A 23283-nucleotide genomic window follows, 5' to 3' on the forward strand; every position below is an offset into this window, starting at 1 on the left:
TAATAAAATTTGTAAAAATTATTTAAACTTTTTATTAATCAATTAATGCACACAAATATTAAGCAAAAATGCCGCCTTTTTTAGTGCTGCATTTGAGGGCTGATCTGTGTTTATTTCAGGAGGTGGAGGGTCTTGGTGTGTCTCAGAATCAGCTCAGCGCTCTTGAGCTGGCATCAGAACAGAGTCGTCTGTGGCCCACGCTGAGTAAAGAGCAGCAGCAGGAGCGAGTCCAGAAAGAGGAGAGCACAGTGTTCAGTCAGGCCATCCACTACGCAAACCGAATGAGTTACCTGCTTCTGCCCCTCGACACCAGCAAAAACCGCCTGCTCCGCAACACCGGCCTTGGGGACGTCGAGAGCGTCAGCAACAGCTACGTCACCAACAGGTTTGTGCGGGCTCGGACTGGGAGACAATAAAAAAAGCAAACATTTTATTCAAATACAGGGTATCCGCGGGGTCTTAAAGTCCTAATATGACATAAATTTCAAAAACAAAATTTTAGGCCTTAAAAATAAAAACTTATAACAAAAATATATTTATAAATAATATTATAACTTTCTGCTGTGCATACTTTTAGTTTTTAAAGAGTTTTTTTAAGTTATGTTGAAACAATGCATGTATACAACTAGAGTCTGCTTTTTTGACACATTGTTTAAAATACGTAGCTCAGAAATAACTAATTAGAAATATAGCCGCAAGCGGCGATTGACGGGGGTCAAGCAGTTTAGCAGGGTAAGGTTATATAGCAGTCATGAAGCCTGTGAATTTACAATGCATAGCGCCACCATGTGGCCAATGTCTACGAGTTTCATGCTATGGCCAATTACTTTACATTCTTTTCTAAAGAGCAGTAAAATAAACTATAAACTATCAGTGGTGTGTTACTGCCATCTAGTGGACACAGTTGTGATTTTCTTTACATATGTTTTAAAACAAGGTGTTTAATCATAGAACCAGTTTTGCCAATTAGAATTATTATGAAGAGGTTAAATGGGACTAAATTAGATTTTTAATGCACAACACTGTTTACATCATGTCAAAGTGTGATTCAAAATGATCCTAAATGCAATTTCCCTGACTTTAAACTTAAAAAACAAAGGTATGCAAATGTTATGAACAATAAATAAGTGGTCTTGTGGTGACATCTAGTGGTTAGAAATGGTAGGTAACAGTTAAAAGTCTGTGTTATAGTGGCTAAAATGATAGAATATTGAAAATATGTGTTTTTGAGACCTTTAAAACATCCAAGATGGACAAAAAGTTTAACATGTAAATCATTTCAGTGATAAGCTTAGACTAAAATTGGTAAAGTGTGTAAATGAAGCACATTTACTGCATTTCTAAGCCAATTTAGCATGTTTTTAGGACCATTTCCACTATTATAGCGCCACCTATTGCCCGATCTTCACAAAATTTTGCATGTTTCTTTACATTGATATGCCACATGTGCTCATCAATTTCTGTGATGTTTTGGTTTTTCCTTATTGGTTTACAGGCATGTAGGTTCATGTAGACACGCCCCTTTTGTAAATGACCCTGTTACAGCTATCAGAAGTGAAAAGTTCAACTTTTTTTTAATAATTATTGATCTAGATAGTCCAGAGATTCTAACAACACTTGTTTCGTTGCGATTGAGTGAAAAACAAGGGACTAGTTCGCAAAAGTAGGGTTTTCATTAATTGATGCATATTTAACGAACGGTGTGAGTGACAGCAGTGGTTTTAGTGTCAAACTGTTCGGTATGAGCAGGCTTATCATATGATATGTATATTGTGTGGTTGCGCAAAACTGTGTGTAATAACCAATCAATTACACCCTCAAAAAACACAAAATCGCCCCCTAGTGGTCGATTTCTTTCAAAATTCTTACAGACCTCTAGGACCATGAGTTGAACATGCCCAGTGAGTTTCGTTTTGATCAATCATCGTTAACCTTGTTAAATGGCTGCCTAATTTTAATTGGCCAATGGCGGCCATGTTTTTTGAGATATGCCAATGTCCTTTTAATATGTTATGACAACTTGGCCAAAGACACTGCATGCCAAATTTCAAGCTGATTGGACTAATGGTTGTAAGGCTAGAGTGATTTTTATGTTTTTTAGGCTTTATAGCGCCACCATGTGGCTAAAATCCACGGGTTTTGCACTGTGACCTCAAATTGACCCTACACATATGTGTACCAAGTTTGGTGATGATATCTCATTCAGTTCAAAAGTTAAAGCTACAATTAGCATTTAGCTTCAATTAGCATGGAACGTTTTTGCGTATTGTTTTGCATGAAGATAAAAATTTTAACTTTTTTTCAATAATTATTGATATTCAGTGTCCAGAGAACATTTGAGAGCTGGTTTGGTTTAGATTGGTTGAAAAACCTAGGACTAGTTTGCAAAAGTAGGTTTCGGACAAATCGCGATGTAGCGGGAAAACGGTGCGTCGTAGAGAAAATCTGAGTCACTCCACTTTTGTTTGCACAGACCCAAGGATTCCAAATATGTAAATTATTTGATTCTACGACAAACGGTTTACAAATGGCGGCCAAAAATGTGCAAAATGTTGTTTTTTTGCGGTATAGCGCCACCTATGGTCCGATTGAGCTGATCTTTGGCCAGGGTCTAGTGTACCGGGGTACTACCATCTGGCCAAGTTTCAGCTCTCTAGGCCTTACGGTTTGGTCTGCCCAATAAAAACTAGGGCAGAAAAATAATAATAATAATAATAAATATAGCCGCAAGCGGCAATTGACGGGGGTCAAGCAGTTTAGCAGGGTAAGGTTATATAGCAGTCAGGAAGCCTGTGAATTTACAATGTATAGCGCCACCATGTGGCCAATGTCTACGAGTTTCATGCTATGGCCAATTACTTTACATTCTTTTTTACAGAACAGTAAAATAAACTATAAACTATCAGTGGTGTGTTACTGCCATCTAGTAGACACAGTTGTGCTTTTCTTTACATATGTTTTAAAACAAGGTGTTTAATCATAGAACCAGTTTTGCCAATTAGAATTATTATGAAGAGGTTAAATGGGACTAAATTAGATTTTTAATGCACAACACTGTTTACATCATGTCAAAGTGTGATTCAAAATTATCCTAAATGCAATTTCCCTGACTTTAAACTTAAAAAACAAAGGTATGCAAATGTTATGAACAATAAATAAGTGGTCTTGTGGTGACATCTAGTGGTTAGAAATGGTAGGTGACAGTTAAAAGTGTGTTATAGTGGCTAAAATGATAGAATATTGAAAATATGTGTTTTTGAGACCTTTAAAACATCCAAGATGGACAAAAAGTTTAACATGTAAATCATTTCAGTGATAAGCTTAGACTAAAATTGGTAAAGTGTGTAAATGAAGCACATTTACTGCATTTTTAAGCCAATTTAACATGTTTTTAGGACCATTTCCACTATTATAGCGCCACCTATTGCCCGATCTTCACAAAATTTTGCATGTTTCTTCACATTGATATGCCACATGTGCTCATCAATTTCTGTGATGTTTTGGTTTTTCCTTATTGGTTTACAGGCATGTAGGTTCATGTAGACACGCCTCTTTTGTAAATGAGCCTGTTACAGCTATCAGAAGTGAAAAGTTCAACTTTTTTTAATAATTATTGATCTAGATAGTCCAGAGATTCTAACAACACTTGTTTCGTTGCGATTGAGTGAAAAACAAGGGACTAGTTCGCAAAAGTAGGTTTTTCATTAATTGATGCATATTTAACGAATGGTGTGAGTGACAGCAGTGGTTTTAGTGTCAAACTGTTCGGTATGAGCAGGCCTATCATATGATATGTATATTGTGTGGTTGCGCAAAACTGTGTGTAATAACCAATCAATTACACACTCAAAAAACACAAAATCGCCCCCTAGTGGTCGATTTCTTTCAAAATTCTTACAGACCTCTAGGACCATGACTTGAACATGCCCAGTGAGTTTCGTTCTGATCACTCATCGTTAACCTAGTTTAATAGCTGCTCAATTTTAATTAGCTAATGGCGGCCATGTTTTTTGAGATATGCCAATGTCCTTTTAATATGTTATGACAACTTGGCCAAAGACACTGCATGCCAAATTTCAAGCTGATTGGACTAATGGTTGTAAGGTTAGAGTGATTTTTATGTTTTTTAGGCTTAATAGCGCCACCATGTGGCTAAAATCCGCGGGTTTTGCACTGTGACCTCAAATTGACCTTACACATATGTGTACCAAGTTTGGTGATGATATCTCATTCCGTTCAAAAGTTATAACTACAATTAGCATTTAGCTTCAATTAGCATCGAACATTTTTGCGCATTGTTTCGCGCGAGAATAAAAATTTCAACTTTTTTTCAATAATTATTGACATTCAGTATCCAGAGAACATTTAAGAGCTGGTTTGGTTCAGATTGAGTGAAAAACCTAGGACTAGTTCGCAAAAGTAGGTTTCGGACAAATCGCGATGTAGCGGGAAAACGATGCGTCGTAGAGCAAAAAAACTTGGTGTGCACTTTTGTTCGGGCTAACCCAAGGATTCAAAAAATGTAAAGTTTTTGAGTCTACGACAAACGGTGTACGAATGGCGGCCAAAAATGTCTAAAATGATGGTTTTGGGCGCCATAGCGCCACCTATGGTCTGAATTGGCTAATCTTTGGCCAGGATGTAGTGTACCGGGGTACTACCATCTGGCCAAGTTTGAGCTCTCTAGGCCTTACGGTTTGGTCTGCCCAATAAAAACTAGGGCAGAAAAATAATAATAATAATAATAATAATAATAAAAATCTTAACAAAAACAATAGGGTTTCAGCGCTTCGCGCTTGACCCCCTAATAATAATAAAAATCTTAACAAAAACAATAGGGTTTCAGCGCTTCGCGCTTGACCCCCTAATTAGATTTTTGATGGGGCAAGTGCATTTTTTTCTGCTGGGCCATTAAAGTAAATCCTTAGAGTTTAGCCCTATGTAAGTCTGAAATTTCATTCTTCATGGTCTTAAAAAGGTCTTAAAAAAAGAAACCCTGAAATAAAGAAATAAACTCTACAGATGTATAAAATGATATATAATATGCAATGACTTTAATAAAATGTAGCAACAAATTAATATGTAATGTAAAGGAAAATTAAACATGACATTAATAAAATAAAATTAAAAAATCAAATGCATAAATGTACAAATAAGTGTGCTTTTTAATGGTCTCTTTTAGATTGAAGCATGTATTAAATTAAAAATATATTGAATAATTCTTATATAATATGCATATGTTTAATATGTAACCCAAATCTATACCCATTTCAACAATTTTTAAATACATTTTACATAATAATTTACTTTAATAAATACCTTCACATTTAATTAATTAAATAAAATGTCATTTTTACTTTAAATGTGTATTTTTTTATTATTTAGAATCAGCTTTTTAAGAAGCATCAAAATTTGATATGTAAGTATATATGTATGTGAAATTATAAAGGATCATGTGATACTGAGGAGTAATGCCTTCAATTAAAAAAAAAGATAACTAAATCCATCAAAAGCACAATAAAACAATTTTTCCAAATGTATAATATGTATTTTTCCATAATATTACACCATTTTTTTCCATTTGTCCAGTATTGCGGGCAGCATGGCAGAAAGCTACGACACCGAGAGCGGCTTCGAGGATGCCGAGAGCTCAGATGTTGCAAACTCCGTTGTTCGTTTCATCAACCGATTTGTTGACAAAGTGTGTAACGAGAGCGGCGTCACCAACGAACACCTAAAAGCCCTCCACACAATGATACCAGGTAAAACTCCTTTCTTATTTTTTTAATTATTAGCCCTTATATAAAATTATATATTTTTTGGTGCTGTATAAGAGAGAAGATTTTTTAAAATACACATTTAAAAAAAAAAGTTTTAATATGTGACATATCTGTACAATAGTGTTTTTTCTGTAGCCAATTACAAAAAAAAGTTTTTTAGTTAAAATGTATTATTAAAACTGTCTTTATTTTGGCCAAAATAAAATAAGTAAAATAATTAAATAAAGTAAATATAATTTAATTATATCTATTTAAAAATAAAAAAAAAGAATTACAATTTATTTGGCGGACTCATAATTTGGACTTCAACTGTACATTAAGTTTTTTCTTAACTTTTTTAATGTTCCCGTTTGTCTTTCAGACATCGTTCAGATGCACATCGAGACGCTGGACGCGGTTCACAGGGAGAGCAAACGTCTGCCGCCCATCCAAAAGGTAACCAACTCATTGTTTTACGTTCCTCTGGGCAGGAAAGGCAGTGTAGAAACGCAGGCAGATTCCTCTTCGCCCCACTTCATCTCCTCCACCATTGAGTCCCAGAGTCACAACAGGTACGTTCAGCTCTCAGAGCGGCGCCTGACTCTGATGCATGATGGGATTTCTGGCCTGCTGTTTTGAGCGCACTTCAGTTTGATGTTCTGCTGTGCTTCCTTTTAACATGTAGGTGTGATTTCCTTTCTTTTTGTATCGGAGATCTTGGTTGCAAGGTGACCAAAGCAAACGCCCTCACAAAACCTTCATGGTTTTTTTGTGTGTGTGGAGGTTGTCAGAGACATTTCTGATGGATTGTGCAATCAGATTATTTTCTCCTGCATTTAAGATCTCAGTCTACTAATTAGGAGATCTTCAATGCTTTTGTTGTTCCAAACCCATATTTTTATATGCACCTTAATGATTATGGCAAATTAGCTTTATTTTCTCTTTCATATGTCTTTTCAGAATGTTTCACTTTATATGTTATTATTATTATTAATATTATTATTATTATTATTATTATTATTATTATTATGTTATTTCTCGTTCACTTATGTTATGGTACCATATATTAATTTTTATTTCTTTTTTATTTTTACAAATATGGCGTACTTAACTTGAATATTTGGAAAATTATTTCCACCTACTGACCTTAATGTCTTTCCTATTTTATTTTATTTGTTTTTTAAATTTTATTTTGTGTATATATATATATATATATATATATATATATATATATATATATATATATATATATATATATATATATATATATATATATATTTTTTTTTTTTTTTTTTTTAATTGGGATAGGATAGTGGAGGACAGACAGGAAAGCATTGGGAGCACAGAGAAGGGAAGGATGGGCATAGGACCTTGAGCCAGGAATCAAACTCTGGTCGTCCAGACCATTATGGTGCTGTATGTCGGCGCACTTAACCACTAGGCTATTGGTGCTGACTAAGTTTTTTTTATCTTATTTCTTATTTCTTATAATGATTTCAAAAAATACAATTTTAGACCTCAAAAAATTATGAAATATTGTGTTTGTTGTTGGTCCTAATTTTCCTTCATTTATGTAAAGTTACCCAATCGATCCAACACATCCAGTTAGCAATAACAAAATACGTTTAGCAAATCTTTATTTAAAACTAATATTATAACAGTCTGTTGTGCATACATTTGGTTTATTTTAAGTTATGTTGAAAAAAAATTGTATGCATAGAACTAGGGTCTGCTTGTTTTGACATATATAAAATGTGTGGCTAAGAAATAATAATTAGAATTTTTTATTATAGTTTTTTTGATCGTTCAAGTAAAAACAATTCTGCTGGACCATAAAAAAAAATCAGTAGTGTTTAGGCCAATACAAGTCTGAAATTTTATTCTTGATGGTCTTAAAATGGTCTTAAAAAGGTGAAACCTGCAGAAACCCTGTCACACTTTTATTCCCTTATTTCACCCAAATATCCAGTACACTACTTTAATTTGTATTATTACTGACATTTTTGTTTAAGTGGACCTTAATTATGTTTTAATATTTATTTTCATATATCTGCATATTTATTTATTTATTTATTTATTTATTTATTTATTATAATTTCATAACTTACATTAATGGAGGTTCATTCTGTTGTGGCAACCCCAGAGTGATAAAGGGACTAAGCCGAAAATAAATGAATGAACTAATATTACTAACATAATTTCATACCTTCATATCTCTCCAGATCTAATTATTTCCACTTTTTTAATTTTACTTTTTTTTTATTCTTGTTTTGTGCACCATGGAGGAAAGTAAGTTTCAGGGGTTTGAAACAGCATAAGCACAATAATAATAAACATAAAAATACAGGCAATAAACCAAATCGTTTTAATCTTTTCGTTCAGTGTCCTGCTTCAAGTACAATGACAGAACCAGACAGTGAAGTGTGATGAAGATCTTGCCATGTTTGTTTTGTTTTTAAACGTACTGAACAGTTTTTTCACTCCACTTAGTTTGAAAGAAAAGTCACGTTTGCTTAAAAAGCCAGTCGTGCATCTTTCATCACTCAGTGCCCAACAAACACGACGCCTGCAATAAATGCATTCTCAGGAAGCCCACCTGCTGACATCACTTCCTGGTTTGTGCCAAAACATTGCTCGGGGCCAGTGAAGATGAAATCGTTCTGGAAATCCTTCAATGTGATGAAACTTGCTCTTGCATAATCGCCTGCAGAGTATTTGTCCCATAATGCATTTGTTTATTTGATGACAAAAATGCTAGATTCAGTGGAGTAAACACAGGCTACTTTTCCCAGATGAAAATGTTGCTTCTGGCATTTCTGGACCCATGAAATTGGATTTGAAGAACTGTGGGACAGAATGTTTTACATCTAAATTATAAATATACAAGCATCCCTTGCTTCAAGTCAACATGAAATCAGGATCGAGGCTGTTTGTTTTGAAGTGCATTTCAGTCTCTGTATTGGCCTAGATTCCTAGATTTCAGGATATTAGTTAATAGGGAAAAATGGCTGTCTTTTCTTATTTCAAATTAGTGTTGTTAAAGCTTTATTTTATTTATTTATTTTTGGTAATCTAGACTTTCTAAGTAAGTACAATTGATATTTGAGTATTTAAAATAAATAGATATATAGACCTGATATTTAAAATATAATAATGAAGAACAATAGTAATAAAAAAGCGAGTTTGAAGATGAATTATTTGTGTAAATAAAAATATTACTTGAAACAAAACAAATATTCATTATATAAAAAAGTAAACTAAAGACATTTAAAATGGATAAGAATAATAAAGAATTAAAAACAGTAATACTAATGCCAAATACATTTCAGTTTTTATGAATGTAATTTGCTATAATAAAAAAATGCTAATATATATATACAAGGCTGATATTTAAAAAATAGTAGTGAAGACAAATAGTAATTTAAAAGAAAAGGTGTTCTAAAAATGTTTAGTTACCTTCAAAAAGGGTTTATTTGTGTAAATAAAAATGGTATTTGATACTAAAATTTGTATTCATTTTATAAAAAGTAAACTGAAGTCATTTAAAATAGACAAAAATAATAAAGCTTAAAAACACTAATATTAATGTCTGATACATTTCAGTGTATATTAATATAATTTGCTATAAATAAAAATATAGCTATATAGGCCTGATTTATATTCAATATAAAGACAGTTTTAAAAATGGTAATTTACCTTAACTGGTGGATTATTTGTGTAAATAAAAATGTTATTTGATACAAATAAATTGTATTCATTATATAAAAAAAGAAACTGACGTCATTTAAAATAGATAAAAATAATAACGTTTTAAAACCATTAATGCCAATATCAGATACATGTCAGTTTATATTAAAATAATTTGCTATAATAGACAAAAATGCTAATAGATGTACAGTTGATGTCAGAATTATTAAACCCTCTGAATTATTAGCTTTACTAGGTTAGTTAGGTTAACTCGGCAGGTTAGGGTAATTACTTGGCAAGTCATTGTCGATGGTTTGATCTGTAGACTATCGAAACAAAATGTAGGGGCTAATAATTTTGACTTGATATGTTTTTTTTGTAAATTAAAAACTGCTTTTATTCTAGCCGAAATAAAACAAATAGGACTTTCTCCAGAAGAAAAAATATTATCAGACAAACTGTGAAAATTTCCTTGCTCTGTTAAACATCATTTGGGAAATATTTAAAAAAGAAAAAACACTAGTGATTTAAAAACACTAATACTAATGCCAACATATGTCAGTTTATATTGATATAATTTGCTATAATAAAAAAATAAAAAAATAATAGATTATGCATTTTTATTGTGATTGGTCACAATAGGGATGCAGTTTCATGTTTACCTGAGGTTTTCAGGACGTGAATATGCTAATCTTGCTCTTTAACACTCAGAAATGATGAACTGACTGAGAGGAAACACTTTTATGCTGATGATACACAGGGCAACTTTTTTCACAAGCGATATTGTTTGGCTATTATTTCACTAAGAATGGAAAATAATATTGTATCTGTAACCCTGTATCTCTGCCCTGATTAGTTACCCCATGTCTCGTCTGGATGTGAATTTATTGCATAATTTCCCAAAGTTACCCAGCAGCATTGCTCAAAAAGTTGCCTTGTGTATGATCAGCATGACTGTGTGCTGTTTGTGATTTTGAATGATGCGTTTCCTTCAGTTCATGATATCTAAGCATTCTGCATGCTGGATATGAAGTGTGGTGTTTCATATTTGAGCGACTTTAATATTATAAATGCACTGTTTTTGTCAATATTTTTATTATATTATTTTCTCTGGCGCTCTGCTTTCTTTTCATTGCCCTTTTTTTCCTCTGTGTGTGTCCAGCCTAAGCTTCTGAGGCCAACTCTGCTGCCTGGTGAGGAGTTTGTTATGGACGGGATGCGGGTGCACCTTATCACAGATGGTCGAGAGGAGGCCACGGGCAGTATGGGAGGACCACCGCTGCTCCCTGCTGAGGGGGCAATCTTTCTCACTTCTTATAGGCTCATCTTCAAGGGCACTCCCACAGATCCGCTTGGTATGCTCCAATTGGCCGAGAACTGTGCTCATTTGCATAATTTACTTGTTAAAACCTATTGTTTCCATAGTTCAAGCTTCTACTCATTTAAATTTATAAAATACTTTTTCAATAGTCATTTAGTTTGAGTTTAAATTTAGTCTTTAGCATTAAAGTTTTACTTACAGTATGTGGACTTACACAATTCACAGTATTAACAAACTATTAACTAACACTACTAGCTTAATAAACTACTAATTTACTGTTCATTAATAGTTAGTAAGGATAATGTTGGGTTTAGGTTTTGGGTAGAATTAAGAATGCGGAATAAGATTTATAACTAGTAATAAACAGTTAATGTCTTAATAATTGGCAGGTAATAAGCCAGTAGTTAATAGCATGAGTTGTATTGTTTATTTTCGAGATTTAGGATGCTCACTTAACTCTTGTATGTTTGTATTATTCAGTTGGAGAGCAGGTGGTCACTCGCTCCTTCCCTGTCGCCTCCCTCACGAAAGAGAAGCGGATTTCTGTTAGTCTTCCCATGGATCAGTTCATCCAAGAGGGTCTCCAGTTGCGATCCTGCACTTTTCAGGTACTGAACATCCCCTGTGCTTTCATTAATATATTTTCATTTACTTAATGGCAATCCTAAATGTCCATATAAACAATGACATGCATATATATTTTGTATTAAACAGAGTTTGGCATTAACAAATCCTACATAACCTCCATGAAGAAAATAAGTTGCTTCAATTAGATATTTTTTACTTTGATCTTTTTACTAAATTGACAATGAGTTTTATTTTAATTCAAACCATTCCAAATACCTAACAAACGCAAAATAGTTATTCAATTTACTTTATTTTTTATCACTAGTAACCATATGCTTGAATACAAACAATATTAAATATTAATTTAAAATGCATTAACAATAAATAAGTTGAATTAAGTAATATTTTATTGTATTTTTAGTTTTATTGTATTTTTATTTCATTTTTATTTTGTTTTATTTTATTGATGGCCAGTAATTTTTGTTTTGTATACAGTATATTATAAATAACATTTTTATCTCTATGTTGGATAATAATATTAATTAAGTCATATTTTATTTTAATTTAATTTTTTTTTATTAAAAAAAAATTTATTGAGGGCCAGCGATTTTTGTTTTGTATACAAAAAATTCTAACATTTTTATTTTGGTTTTGGATGTTGGAAAATAATATTAAGTCATTTAAATTTTTTTATTAATTTATTTTATTTTCTTCGATAGTCTGAGTTTTTATTTAGGATTTGGATGTTGGATAAGAATATTGGCCAATAATCTAAGTCATATTTTATTTTATTTTAGTTTAATTACATTTTTTTTATTTAATTTTATTGAGGGCCAGCCATTTTTGTTTTGTTTACCAAAAATTTTAACATTTTTATTTAGGATTTTAATGTGGGATAATAATATTAATTAAGTCATATTTAATTTAATTGTATTTTATTTTATTGAATTGTATTGAATAGAAAATATTTTAATTAAACATTTTTTATGTAATTTATTTTATTTAAATTTATTTTATTGAGGGCCAGGGATTTTTGTTTTGTATACAAAAAAAATATATAAAATTTTTATTTCGGATTTTGATGTTGGAAAATAATAATAATTTTATTTTATTTTATATATTTTTTAATTTATTTATATACTGATTTTATTTTATCCGATAATCTCAGTTTTTATTTAGGATTTCGATTCCCAAAAAATGACATTAGACATCAGAATTGAAGGTTAAAATGCTTGCAAATATTTTTAGATATATTTGTGATTTTATGTGGCATCAGTTTCCATTGGTTTCATTATTTGTGGTCTGTTGTAGCTGATGAAGATCGCCTTTGACGAGGAGGTGGCGTCAGATCTGGCTGAGGTGTTCAGGAAACACATGCACAAGCTCAGATACCCACAGCACGTCCAGGGCACGTTTGCCTTCACTGTGGGTCAGTCTGCCAAACTGGTGGTTGAGCACAAAACCAAGGACAAGAACCAGTCACTCAAGTAAGAACTGAAGAAATATTAAACCGTCCATTTTAATCTCTCAGGAGACCATCTCTTTTTCATCCACGATCCAGCCTTTTCCTGTAAAAACTCTTAGGAGAGAAAGAAACGATGCTGAACCAGCCTTGAATTATTTAGTAGTGGAAATCACAAAAGCTCTGCATTAGCGGCAAATGGATGCCATACCAAACTCAGAGACAGCTTTTATAATGGAGGGCCAATTATACTCTAAAGCACTTTTAGTAATTTTGAAAAGTGTAACATGAGATCAGCTCAGATGTGTACTTAAATGACACATTTTCCCTCTAGACTGGAATGTGCTTGGTTTTTGCACACAAACATGATTGACTATGGTGTAGGTGAAAAGGAGTATTATAAAAGACATTATTATTTAATGTTAATATTGAGGTATTTGCCCTAAAATATGAATGTAATTGTAAAATTGTGTTTGTGTTCGAATATCTCAGAGTATTATGTTTTGGTTTGGTTGGGTTTGGGTTGGTTTAGTTTGTTTTTTGGTATGTTTTGTTGTGTGTTTTGGTATGTTTTGTTGTGTGTTTTGGTATGTTTTGTTGTGTTGTGTCTTGGTATGTTCTGTTTTGATGTGTTGCATTGTTTTGGTTTCTGTTTTGTTGTGTGTTTTGTTGTGTTGTTTTGTAATTTTATTTTATTTTTTGCACTTTGTTGTGTTATGTTGTGTTGTGTGTGTATGTTTTATTTAGTGTTTTTGCAGTTTGTTTTTGCATAATTTATTCAGGTGAAATTATACTCCTTATATGATAGTACAGGTATATTTATGGTAAATCAAAACACTATATTTACTTTGACCTTCTTATTTTAGAACGCTGTCCAGAAACCTGGTCAAGACCGCAAAGAGGACCATTGGGCGTCAGTATGTGACCCGAAAGAAATATTCTCCACCGACCTGGGAGAACCGCAGCAGTATGCAGTCAGAAATGGACGAGGATGAGATCTCTGGTGAGAATTTTTTTTAATTGGCAATCACTAACACATGATTATTAAATTCAGTTTTTATTACATTTTCTTTATTTGTCACATATAGAGTAATACACAGTATGATATGCAGTGAAGTGCATACACAAACACTTAAAACAATAACCCAAAAAAATAGAAATAAGAATCTAAATATGCAGAAATAGAAGTTATTGAAAGACTTTTGATATAGAGTATGTGGTTGTAGAAAAGGAAAAAGTATAAAAATATAAAAGAAACATATAAGGTTTTCTAACAAAGTGTATTTAAGCATAATTATGATATTACAATTTTTCACAATTTTCATGCAATAGTTTCTGAAGAGCCCGAGCCCAGTTCATTGACGCTCTCGTCCACCATCCGCTCATCTGACCGTCAAACCATGAGTAATGTGGTGGAGCGGGCCTGCTGTCGGGACTACCAACGGTTGGGACTGGGCACGCTCAGTAACAGCCTGACCCGCTCCAAAAACGAGCCCTTCCGCATCTCCACCGTCAACCGGATGTACACTGTATGCCGAAGGTGAGCCCCATTAAAGCGACAGTTCACCCAGAAATAAAGATTTACTCCATCTCGCATGGTTGCAGCCTTATGACTACTATGACTATTTTCTGTCAAGCACAAAAGATGTTTTGAAAAATGCTGGAAACCACTAACCATTGACTTTCATAGGAAGAGAAAATGCTTATGCAAGTCAGTGGTTACCGATTTCCAACATTCTTGCAAACCTTTATGTGTTTTATTTTTTTGTTGAGCACAAAAGAAGATATTTTGAAGAATGTTTGAAACTGGTAACTATTGACTTATATTGTAAGAATAAAATGCTTTGGAAGCCAATAGCTGTCAACTTTATTCAAAATAAAAGTCACTAAAAATGCTGTGGAAAAAAAAGCATTGAAATGTTATTTACAGCTGTGTTTTTGTGTTTGGTTCAGTTATCCAGGGTTACTGATTGTCCCTCAGAGCATCCCTGATTCCACCATCCAGCGTATTTGCCGCTGTTACCGGCAGAACCGTTTCCCTGTTGTTTGCTGGAGAAACTCGCGCACTAAAGCTGTGCTGCTGCGATCAGCCGGTCTGCATGCTAAAGGAGTCGTGGGCTTCTTCAAATCACCCAATGCACCCACTGCAGGTCAAAGTCTGATGCACGCTTAAATAAAAGCTAGCTCTATCATTTTTGTTTCATTTTATTTATGATTCATCATGAAATAATTTATCATGATTTATTTCTTCCAAAAAAAAAAAGAGAATGTATTTACATAATATATGTGTGTGAACTGTGCATAAATACGACCCCACATTTCCATGTGTATATTTGAGAAAATGTTTATTTGTTCATAATGAATAACGCACTGAAATACAATCAATATTTTACAATGATTAAGTAAATACATACTTATTTTGGATGTGATTAAATACTTGACATTATAATATTATTATATTGCATGACATTTTATTATGTCAATACAACATTTAAAATATGCATACAAAAAAATATAGATTTTTTTGAATATGCAATCTATTTACATATTTATTATTAAACTAATTGCGGTGGTATTGTGTTTCAGGCCCGTCTCAGGCTGACTCCACCAGCCTGGAGCAGGAGAAGTATCTGCAGGCCATCATCAGCTCCATGCCCTCATACAGCGAGACCAGCGGGAGAAACACACTCAGCGGCTTCACCTCTTCACACATGAGCACCTCAGGTCAGACCCTGAGACTAAACTGACCCACTCAGACCATGAAATGCACTTAAAGGCTTAAAACTGCTGGCAAAGTTTTAAGATTTAAGACTTTTTAGCTGAATATAACGTGTTTTGTTCACCAGTCTAAAGCTAAGTATGCATCCAAAATACAAGGGTTATGGCTTTCTATTATTGCACTTAATCAGTTTGTGACTGTAGATTTCAGGTATAGTGGATATTTTTAAAGATTGAGTTATAAATCTCCACTTTAGCAGCACTTGGATAAAAATGTTTACAGTTTCATTAAAATATGACTGTATTAAGGTTTATAAAAATGTATTGTTCATACATAATTTAATCTTTTTGTTCTGCAATTCTTTTTCTGTCTTTCACAGTATTTTTTTTAAAATGGAGATTCCCCAAATCTAAAAACCTTTGACTCGAATATATCGGAAATAAAAGCTAGAATTTTTGAAACCTGATTTTAGTTGATGTTTAGATTTTTGTGCCAGAGACCGATGTGTATTAGCACATATTTAAAGTAACAACGCCTCGTTTCCATATTCAAACACTATTTTTGCTAGCTATTAGTCACCTGCTGTATCTTATCCTAATTCACAAATAATATTCACACTCTTATACATGTTATCTTTGGGCCTCAGACTCATCAGATAAGCTGAGGCAACCTAAAATAGGAGCTCTGATGAAGCAAGTGATGGGAGCTAAAGAGGACGTACCAGGAACCTTCAGTCGAGGAGGTGAGCGCATGTTCAATGTTCATTTCAAGATCTTCCAGACTAAACCTGCCATTCATTCCTCTGTTCCCAGTCCTTTATTCAATCCCATATAACAGAGGAAGTCATTGTGTGCATTATTTGCCAAATAACCCGTTTAATCCCAGTAACAATTGTGACCTTATGTTTTTGGCTTATTTTTGGAAGCTCTAAAAGTCTTGTCGTTGATGGCTTCGGATAAGAAATTAAACTTTTGAATAAAATAATTGATGCTTTCAATTAAATTGAGAGACTGTCACATGAATACATCAGTTTACATACCTCCTGCTTGCACATATAGAAGATATAAATAAATAAAGTGGTCACAATAGTATAACACATCGTATTAGCTTGTTATCTAATGAGGCGGGATTGAATGGGTTAATTGGGCCCAGTTTTGTTTTGTGCTGATAGTAATGGGCATTTTTGTCATGTGACCTTAGCGCTGGGTCAGAGGGCGAGGGTGGTCTCCCTCTCTCAGCCTAGAGTTTCAGTCAAGGCCCGCAACTCGCCCAGAGGTACAGTAGGCCCCGCCCCCTGCTCTCAAATCTAACCAATCAAATCTCTCGACAGAGACGCGCAGCCACTTTGAGCACTAAGTGTCCATGTATAGCAGTGTTGTCATCATCCTCCTCTTTCCCTGTTGCTAACTAATCGTTGACCACCATGTCTGTTTGATTTATCTGTGCTGTTTGTGCGGGCGTGATGAGCATCTCTTTGCATGTGATCCACCAGATTTTTGTCTGTCTTTACGCGTCTGTAGAAATCACTCTGAAATGATTCCACTGAGTCTGGTGTTTGTCCCTGAATGGTCTCCGCTGGTCGTCTGTGTGTGTTTTTTTTAGGGAAATGGGGCAGTATTCGTGGAAGTGGTCGGCTCAGTACGTATAACCCTGATGTGGGGAACAGGCTAGCTGGGAAAGAGTCACCGCAGGCTAATGGAGGCCCAAGCGAGACCTACTTCCTTCGGCAACAGAGAGCGTACTTGTTCATCATTGGAGACAAGTCCCAGCTTAAGGTTACTAGATTAAATAATCAAACTTTGAGGGTTTCCCGAGTTCCCACACTTAACAGTCCCGGAAAGTACTTAAAATGTTTCAAATGCATTTGAGGAATACTTTGTCAGTACTGCATTGAAATATTACCAGTTTTGAATTCAACTAATTGTGTTGAAGTTCTTTGAACGTGACTTTAAAATGGTCAGCATTTTTAAAAATGACACGTTAAAACATCATCAGAATGACATTTTACAGGGCATCCACAGGGTTTTAAAATGTCTTAATTCTCGAAAGCTAAATTTTTAAGCCTTGAAAGTCTTAATTCTACTGAAATACTGTGTTGTAGGTCTTAAATCTTTTTTTAACAGGTCTTAATTTCCTTTGTTCATGTATTCTAACCTTTAACATCCATACAATCACCAACAATCCATCTCAATAAATTATTTTATTTAAAAACAGCATTTAATTAAGATCTCCGTGTATTTACTGAAGATACTGACCTATATTTTTATTATTTAATTATTATTATTGTATATTAAATGTATTAAATTAAAATAATTTTTAATAGGCAAGTGAAAATCTTTTTCAGCTGAGATATTCAAAGAAAATTCTTAGCATTTAGCTCTGTATAAGTCTAATATTTCATTCATAATGGTCTTAAAATGTCTTGAAGTCTTAAATTCAACTTTGTGAAACTGCCAGAAACCCTGATTTTAATGTAAATATTAATCGTCAGTGAAACATTAAGTACTGGACAGATTTTGATGGCGTTATATATGCTGGAGTGTGAATTAAAAAGGTGCTCGATTTAAAAATATTAGTGATCTAAAAAGTTCTTGTATTTGGTGCAAGTAGGTTTTAAAAATGAATTAAGTATAAAATATTCAGCACACCTAACACAAGTGCAATCATAATTACTATTTTATTATTATTATTCTTATTTTTATTGTTTGTAGCAACTTGATTCTTCTTATTGTAAACTCTTACATTATGGGATTTATTAACATTAAAATAATACAATTATTGTTAATGATAATTTATTTAACTATATATTAAAATAATATTAATAGTATAGAATAAGAAGAATAGTAGTAGTAATAGCAGTAGCAATAATCATAAGTAGCATTTATAAATTAGATTAATATTAAATATTAAATTCATAGATAAACATCAGCACACCTCTGAACACAAGTGCAATCATAGTTATTTTATTATAATTATTTGTAGTGGCTTTTTTTTTTTTTTTTACCTTTCGGTACAGAAACTAATACATTTATTTTTTTGTAATTGAGGTTTAGTAACATTAAAATAATACAAACAGTAGTGATGATAATTTATTAAAATCATTCATTCATTTTCTTGTCGGCTTAGTCCCTTTATTAATCCGGGGTCGCCACAGCGGAATGAACCGCCAACGTATCCAGCAAGTTTTTTTTTTACGCAGCGGATGCCCTTCATCTAAAAAATAATTGCATATAAAAACTAATTATTAATAATCAGCACACCTAATAGGAGCACAATAATCCTAATTTTATTGCTGCATGTTATGTAAAATTGCGTATTATTCCATTTTTTTAAAACTAATTTACTTTGTTGTTGTTTATTGTCATTGTCATTTAATTATTTGTACGTTGTGCGTTTGTTTCATAATAATGTTGCTATATATGCCTTTACATTGCCCCAATTGAATTAAATTGAATTGAAATTTACAGATAAAAACCTAGAAAGTAATATTAATAATATTTCATACACGCTAGATTTAAGGAAAGTTGATTACAGGATTCAATTTACTGTTGGTGAATAAACTAATACCTCAGTCTTCTGATCAGGGTGGAAAGCAGGACTCCTTCCAGCAGTGGGAGGTGGTGCCCATCGAGGTCTTCGACGTACGGCAGGTGAAGAACAGTTTCAAGAAGCTGATGAAAGCCTGTGTGCCTTCCTCCCTAAGCTTTGACGCAAACATGACCTTTCACCGCTGCCTGGAGGAGTCCGAGTGGATGAATCTGGTACCAATCCCTAGCTTTTATCCATTCTAAAATTGTTCAACTCAATGTGCTAGTCAGTAATAAGATAGTGGAATCATTTTTGACATTGACTATGTTTCTGTGTGTCCCATCACAGCTTCACAGGGTTTTACAGGTGTCTGTTCTTGTTGTGGAGCTTCTTGACAATGGTTCCTCGGTCATGGTTAGTTTGGAGGACGGCTGGGATGTAACAACACAGGTATGACACGCTCATTTAAATATGCATGAGCTGCCTCTACAGTTGAATTCTGGCCATATATGCATTAATATTGTGCTGGGTGTAGGTGGTGTCCCTTGTGCAGCTGCTGTCAGATCCGTACTACCGAACCATTGATGGCTTCCGGCTGCTCGTAGAGAAAGAGTGGCTGTCGTTCGGCCATCGATTCAGCCATCGTGGTGCTCAAACGCTCGCCAGTCAGAGCAGCGGATTCACACCAGTCTTCCTCCAGTTTCTGGACTGTGTGCACCAGGCAAGCTATTTCTGGAGGTTTCTTACCTTGCGCACTGTAAAGCTTTCTTTTACATAGATAAACAGCAGGGTGTTGATATAAAGCAAGCTCCACGTTCTTGGAAGAGGTAGTCTGAAGGCAGCATGCGAAACCTTATATGATTGGATATGTGCATGTATAAATATGCATTGTTTTAATATATGCAAATATACAACATATACCTGTGCCAGTTTCCGGCTTTATTACTCTAAATCGACCACTCCTTCGAAGATAAAATCCTGAACGCTAACTCATCCAGATTGTGCAAGACTCTTGCTAATTTACCCTGAAGATAAAGACAGGCTTTCCCCCCCACACGTATAAAGAATGAGATTGCTTAATGGTGAGATTTCACCACCTTGCGTCTGAATTCGACAAGATAGCAAAGACTATCTTATCATTTACACATTAAACGTGATTAAGCTTTCAGAAATCCTGATCTAGTTTGATATACCATGTTCTTGGCACTGGATAAAGAAATCTTTCCCGCTCGTTTCTCCTGTAAAAATCACAAGGACATTATATTACATTGGTGTGCTGCAAGGTTCAGACTTAGGTCCGGGTGCTTTAAACTCTATGTATTGATGTCTTGGTATTTTATTCTGACAAAACATATAGTTTTATATTATATAATCTCTATGACATCATTGCTAAGACTTTACTGTTTGTAGATGCTTTCATAATTACTTTTCTGATCAATCGTTAAATGGATACTGACTATTTTCGACATGCTGCTTACTGTATACACTACATAAGGTGTCCACACAGGGTTCAGTCTTGGGCTTGGTGCTTTTTTAATATACACTATAGACATGCTTCTATAGTCATGTTGTTGTTTTTTACAGATGTGAAGGTTTTTTTATTCAACAGAATAAGTTAACTACTTTTGTTTTTATTGATTTTCAAGTAAAGCATGAAGGAAGAGATTTACCCACTATATTCTCCGTTCCTCTAAAATGTGTATGACTTCATTGTTTGTCAGGGTGTCTGCTTGGTCTTAAAATGTCTTAAATTTTAATTTTTTTTTACCCTTTTTAGATCTTAAAAAGTCTTAAATACACTAAAAGTTTTGTGTTGAAGGTCTTAAATCATTTTAAATGGGTCTTAATCTTGCTTTATCCAAGTAAAGCTACTCTATTGGACGGACGTCCATCCAATGACCAACAATACATCTCAATTAAACCTTAATTATTATAATTTGACTTTTTTATTTTTTAATAATTATTTCAAGGAGATACAATTGACAAAAGCAAAACCCCCAAAGGAAATTCACTAATCAGGAAAAGAAAACAATTACACAATTGATGATATTGGGTCATTTGCAAAAGTCTTTAATCCTGTATAAGTCTAAAAATTTATTCTTAATGGTCTTACAAGGGTCCTGAAAAGTCTTAAATTTGACTGGAGGAAACCTGCAGAAACCCCAGTTTGTAGATGCTTTCATAATTACTTTTCATATCAATCAAAATTCACTATTTAACGCAGTCTCTCTCTGTTTATCATTTGGCAAATTGCAGTGTAAATATTCTCCCCTTCTCTCGTTCTTCCTACAGATTCATCTGCAGTTCCCCATGGAGTTTGAGTTCAGTCAGTATTACCTCAAGTTTCTAGCCTACCACTACGTCTCCAACCGTTTCCGCACCTTCCTGTTGGACTCCGATTATGAGCGCATCGAGCTCGGTTAGTCTCAACCGACCAATTATCAACTAATTGTCTATCTTACAGACTTTTTTCGCACTTAGTAGGACTGTGATAGTTTATCATCTCACCTAATTTCACCCCCATTTTGTAATCCAGCCAAAAGTCAAACAAGTCCAGTCTATTTTACCGTTTTTAATCATTAAATACTGTTCGTCCTTATCCTAATGTTTTGTCTCTGTAGGAGTCTTATATGAGGAAAAAGGTGAGAGGAAGAGCACTCAGGTGTGCAAGTCTGTCTGGGATTACATTGACCGGCTCAACAAAAAGACCCCCATATTCTACAACTACATGTTTTCACCTGAGGAAGAAGAGGTAACTTTATCATTTGCAATTGTCACTATTTTGCATGTTCTCCCCGTGTTGGCATGGGTTTCCTCCGGGTGCTCCAAGTCCAAAGACATGTGCTTTAGGTGAATCGGGTAAACTACATTGACTTTAGTGTATAAGTGTGTGTGTGGATGGGTGTTACCCAGTACTGGGTTATGGTTGGAAGGGTATCTGCTGTGTAAAACATATGCTGGAATAGTTGGCGGTTCATTTCACTGAGGCGACCCCTGATAAATTTGGGACTAAGCTGAAGGAAGATTAATGAATACTCTAGTGCTCTCTGCTGGTGACTGATTGTACTGTCCTCTTCTTTTAAAGGTCTTAAAGCCCTACAGTTTCGTCTCCAACTTAAAGGTTTGGGACTTTTACACAGAGGAAACGCTTTCTGAGGGTCCGTCCTTTGACTGGGAGTTAGTGCAGGGTCGGCAGGAGAAGCCACAGGAGGAAGCTGGGGACAAACAAGAGACGACGGCCCCCAAATCCAAAAGGAGGATCGTATGGCCCTGCTATGACAACCTCAGTAAAGTAGTGCCTGATGCCATCACCAAACTACTGCAGGTGAGGAACAAACTCCTAACCTGATTTCACCAATTAAGACATGTTCCTGGATATATGTTGACCCTGCAACAACATTCCAATCAGCCAAGCAGAATTATGGGATATATATATATATATATATATATATATATATATATATATATATATATATATATATATATATATATATATATATATATATATATATATATATATATATATTCATTTACAGTTATAGTTGGGTTTAGAGGTAGGGAATAGGTATATATTACATTTTCAATGTTAATCCAGAATTGCATTGTACTTGGCAAAATCATGACGTGCAGAACAAACCTACTGCTCAGTATATTTACAAAATAGGTAAATGATAATATTAGTATATAAATGTAAAATCTTAATGTTTATTATGATATGTAATAATTTTGTTTTGTTCAATTTAAGCAGGGGTGTTATTGTTTATTGAAATAGTTGTTTTAATAAAACCGAAACAAATATGAACATCACATTATTTAGGCACCACTTTTAACTTTTTACGTATTAAAATCAGTCAAACTGAAATAGAAATAAAGATAAATTAAAAATAGTTTCAGAAACGTAGAAGAAATCAAATAAAATGGTTATTAGTATTGTAATATTTAATTATTTTGTATTCTAACCAATGTCAGGCGCGTAGCTAGGGGGGATTCGAGTGAGCTCATTTGTCCTATTTTGACTGCTATTCCATTATAAATTGTGAAATAATCCATCGTAAAAGGCTTTAAGAACAAGCGGAATCTTGTGTTGGCTGTCGGTACAGAGTTTGGGATGCCGAATTCTAACTGAGGAAAGTTGAATGTGCTGGCTAGTTTGTTATTTGCCTAATAAATTTAAAACTTTTAACAGATTCTTATTTTTGTATTTTAAAAATAAATATTGTTTTGATATTTATTTATTCTT

At 33.8% G+C, this 23283-nt stretch overlaps 1 protein-coding gene across 9 annotated transcripts in view; it reads left to right on the forward strand.

Annotated features, from left to right (window-relative positions):
- Positions 1-23283, forward strand: part of sbf1 (SET binding factor 1) — an 88697-nt gene that overhangs the window by 57767 nt on the left and 7647 nt on the right. For 4 of the 9 annotated variants that reach the window (XM_009300170.4, XM_009300171.4, XM_005164590.5 and 1 more), the window contains 19 exons: positions 120-385; positions 5590-5762; positions 6142-6215; positions 10609-10801; positions 11248-11375; positions 12646-12821; positions 13663-13799; positions 14129-14336; positions 14750-14946; positions 15383-15520; positions 16162-16257; positions 16716-16790; positions 17118-17290; positions 19100-19276; positions 19392-19493; positions 19579-19764; positions 21336-21462; positions 21665-21795; positions 22129-22368. In XM_009300170.4, the coding sequence (XP_009298445.1) occupies positions 120-385; positions 5590-5762; positions 6142-6215; positions 10609-10801; positions 11248-11375; positions 12646-12821; positions 13663-13799; positions 14129-14336; positions 14750-14946; positions 15383-15520; positions 16162-16257; positions 16716-16790; positions 17118-17290; positions 19100-19276; positions 19392-19493; positions 19579-19764; positions 21336-21462; positions 21665-21795; positions 22129-22368 (2997 nt within the window). The remainder of the gene's footprint in view (positions 1-119; positions 386-5589; positions 5763-6141; positions 6216-10608; positions 10802-11247; positions 11376-12645; positions 12822-13662; positions 13800-14128; positions 14337-14749; positions 14947-15382; positions 15521-16161; positions 16258-16715; positions 16791-17117; positions 17291-19099; positions 19277-19391; positions 19494-19578; positions 19765-21335; positions 21463-21664; positions 21796-22128; positions 22369-23283) is intronic. The other 5 variants (XM_009300172.4, XM_073946636.1, XM_068219729.1 and 2 more) reach the window with 2 other exon arrangements.

This window comes from Danio rerio, chromosome 4, assembly GCF_049306965.1.
Source record: "Danio rerio strain Tuebingen ecotype United States chromosome 4, GRCz12tu, whole genome shotgun sequence".
In the NCBI taxonomy this organism is placed as follows: domain Eukaryota; kingdom Metazoa; phylum Chordata; class Actinopteri; order Cypriniformes; family Danionidae; genus Danio; species Danio rerio.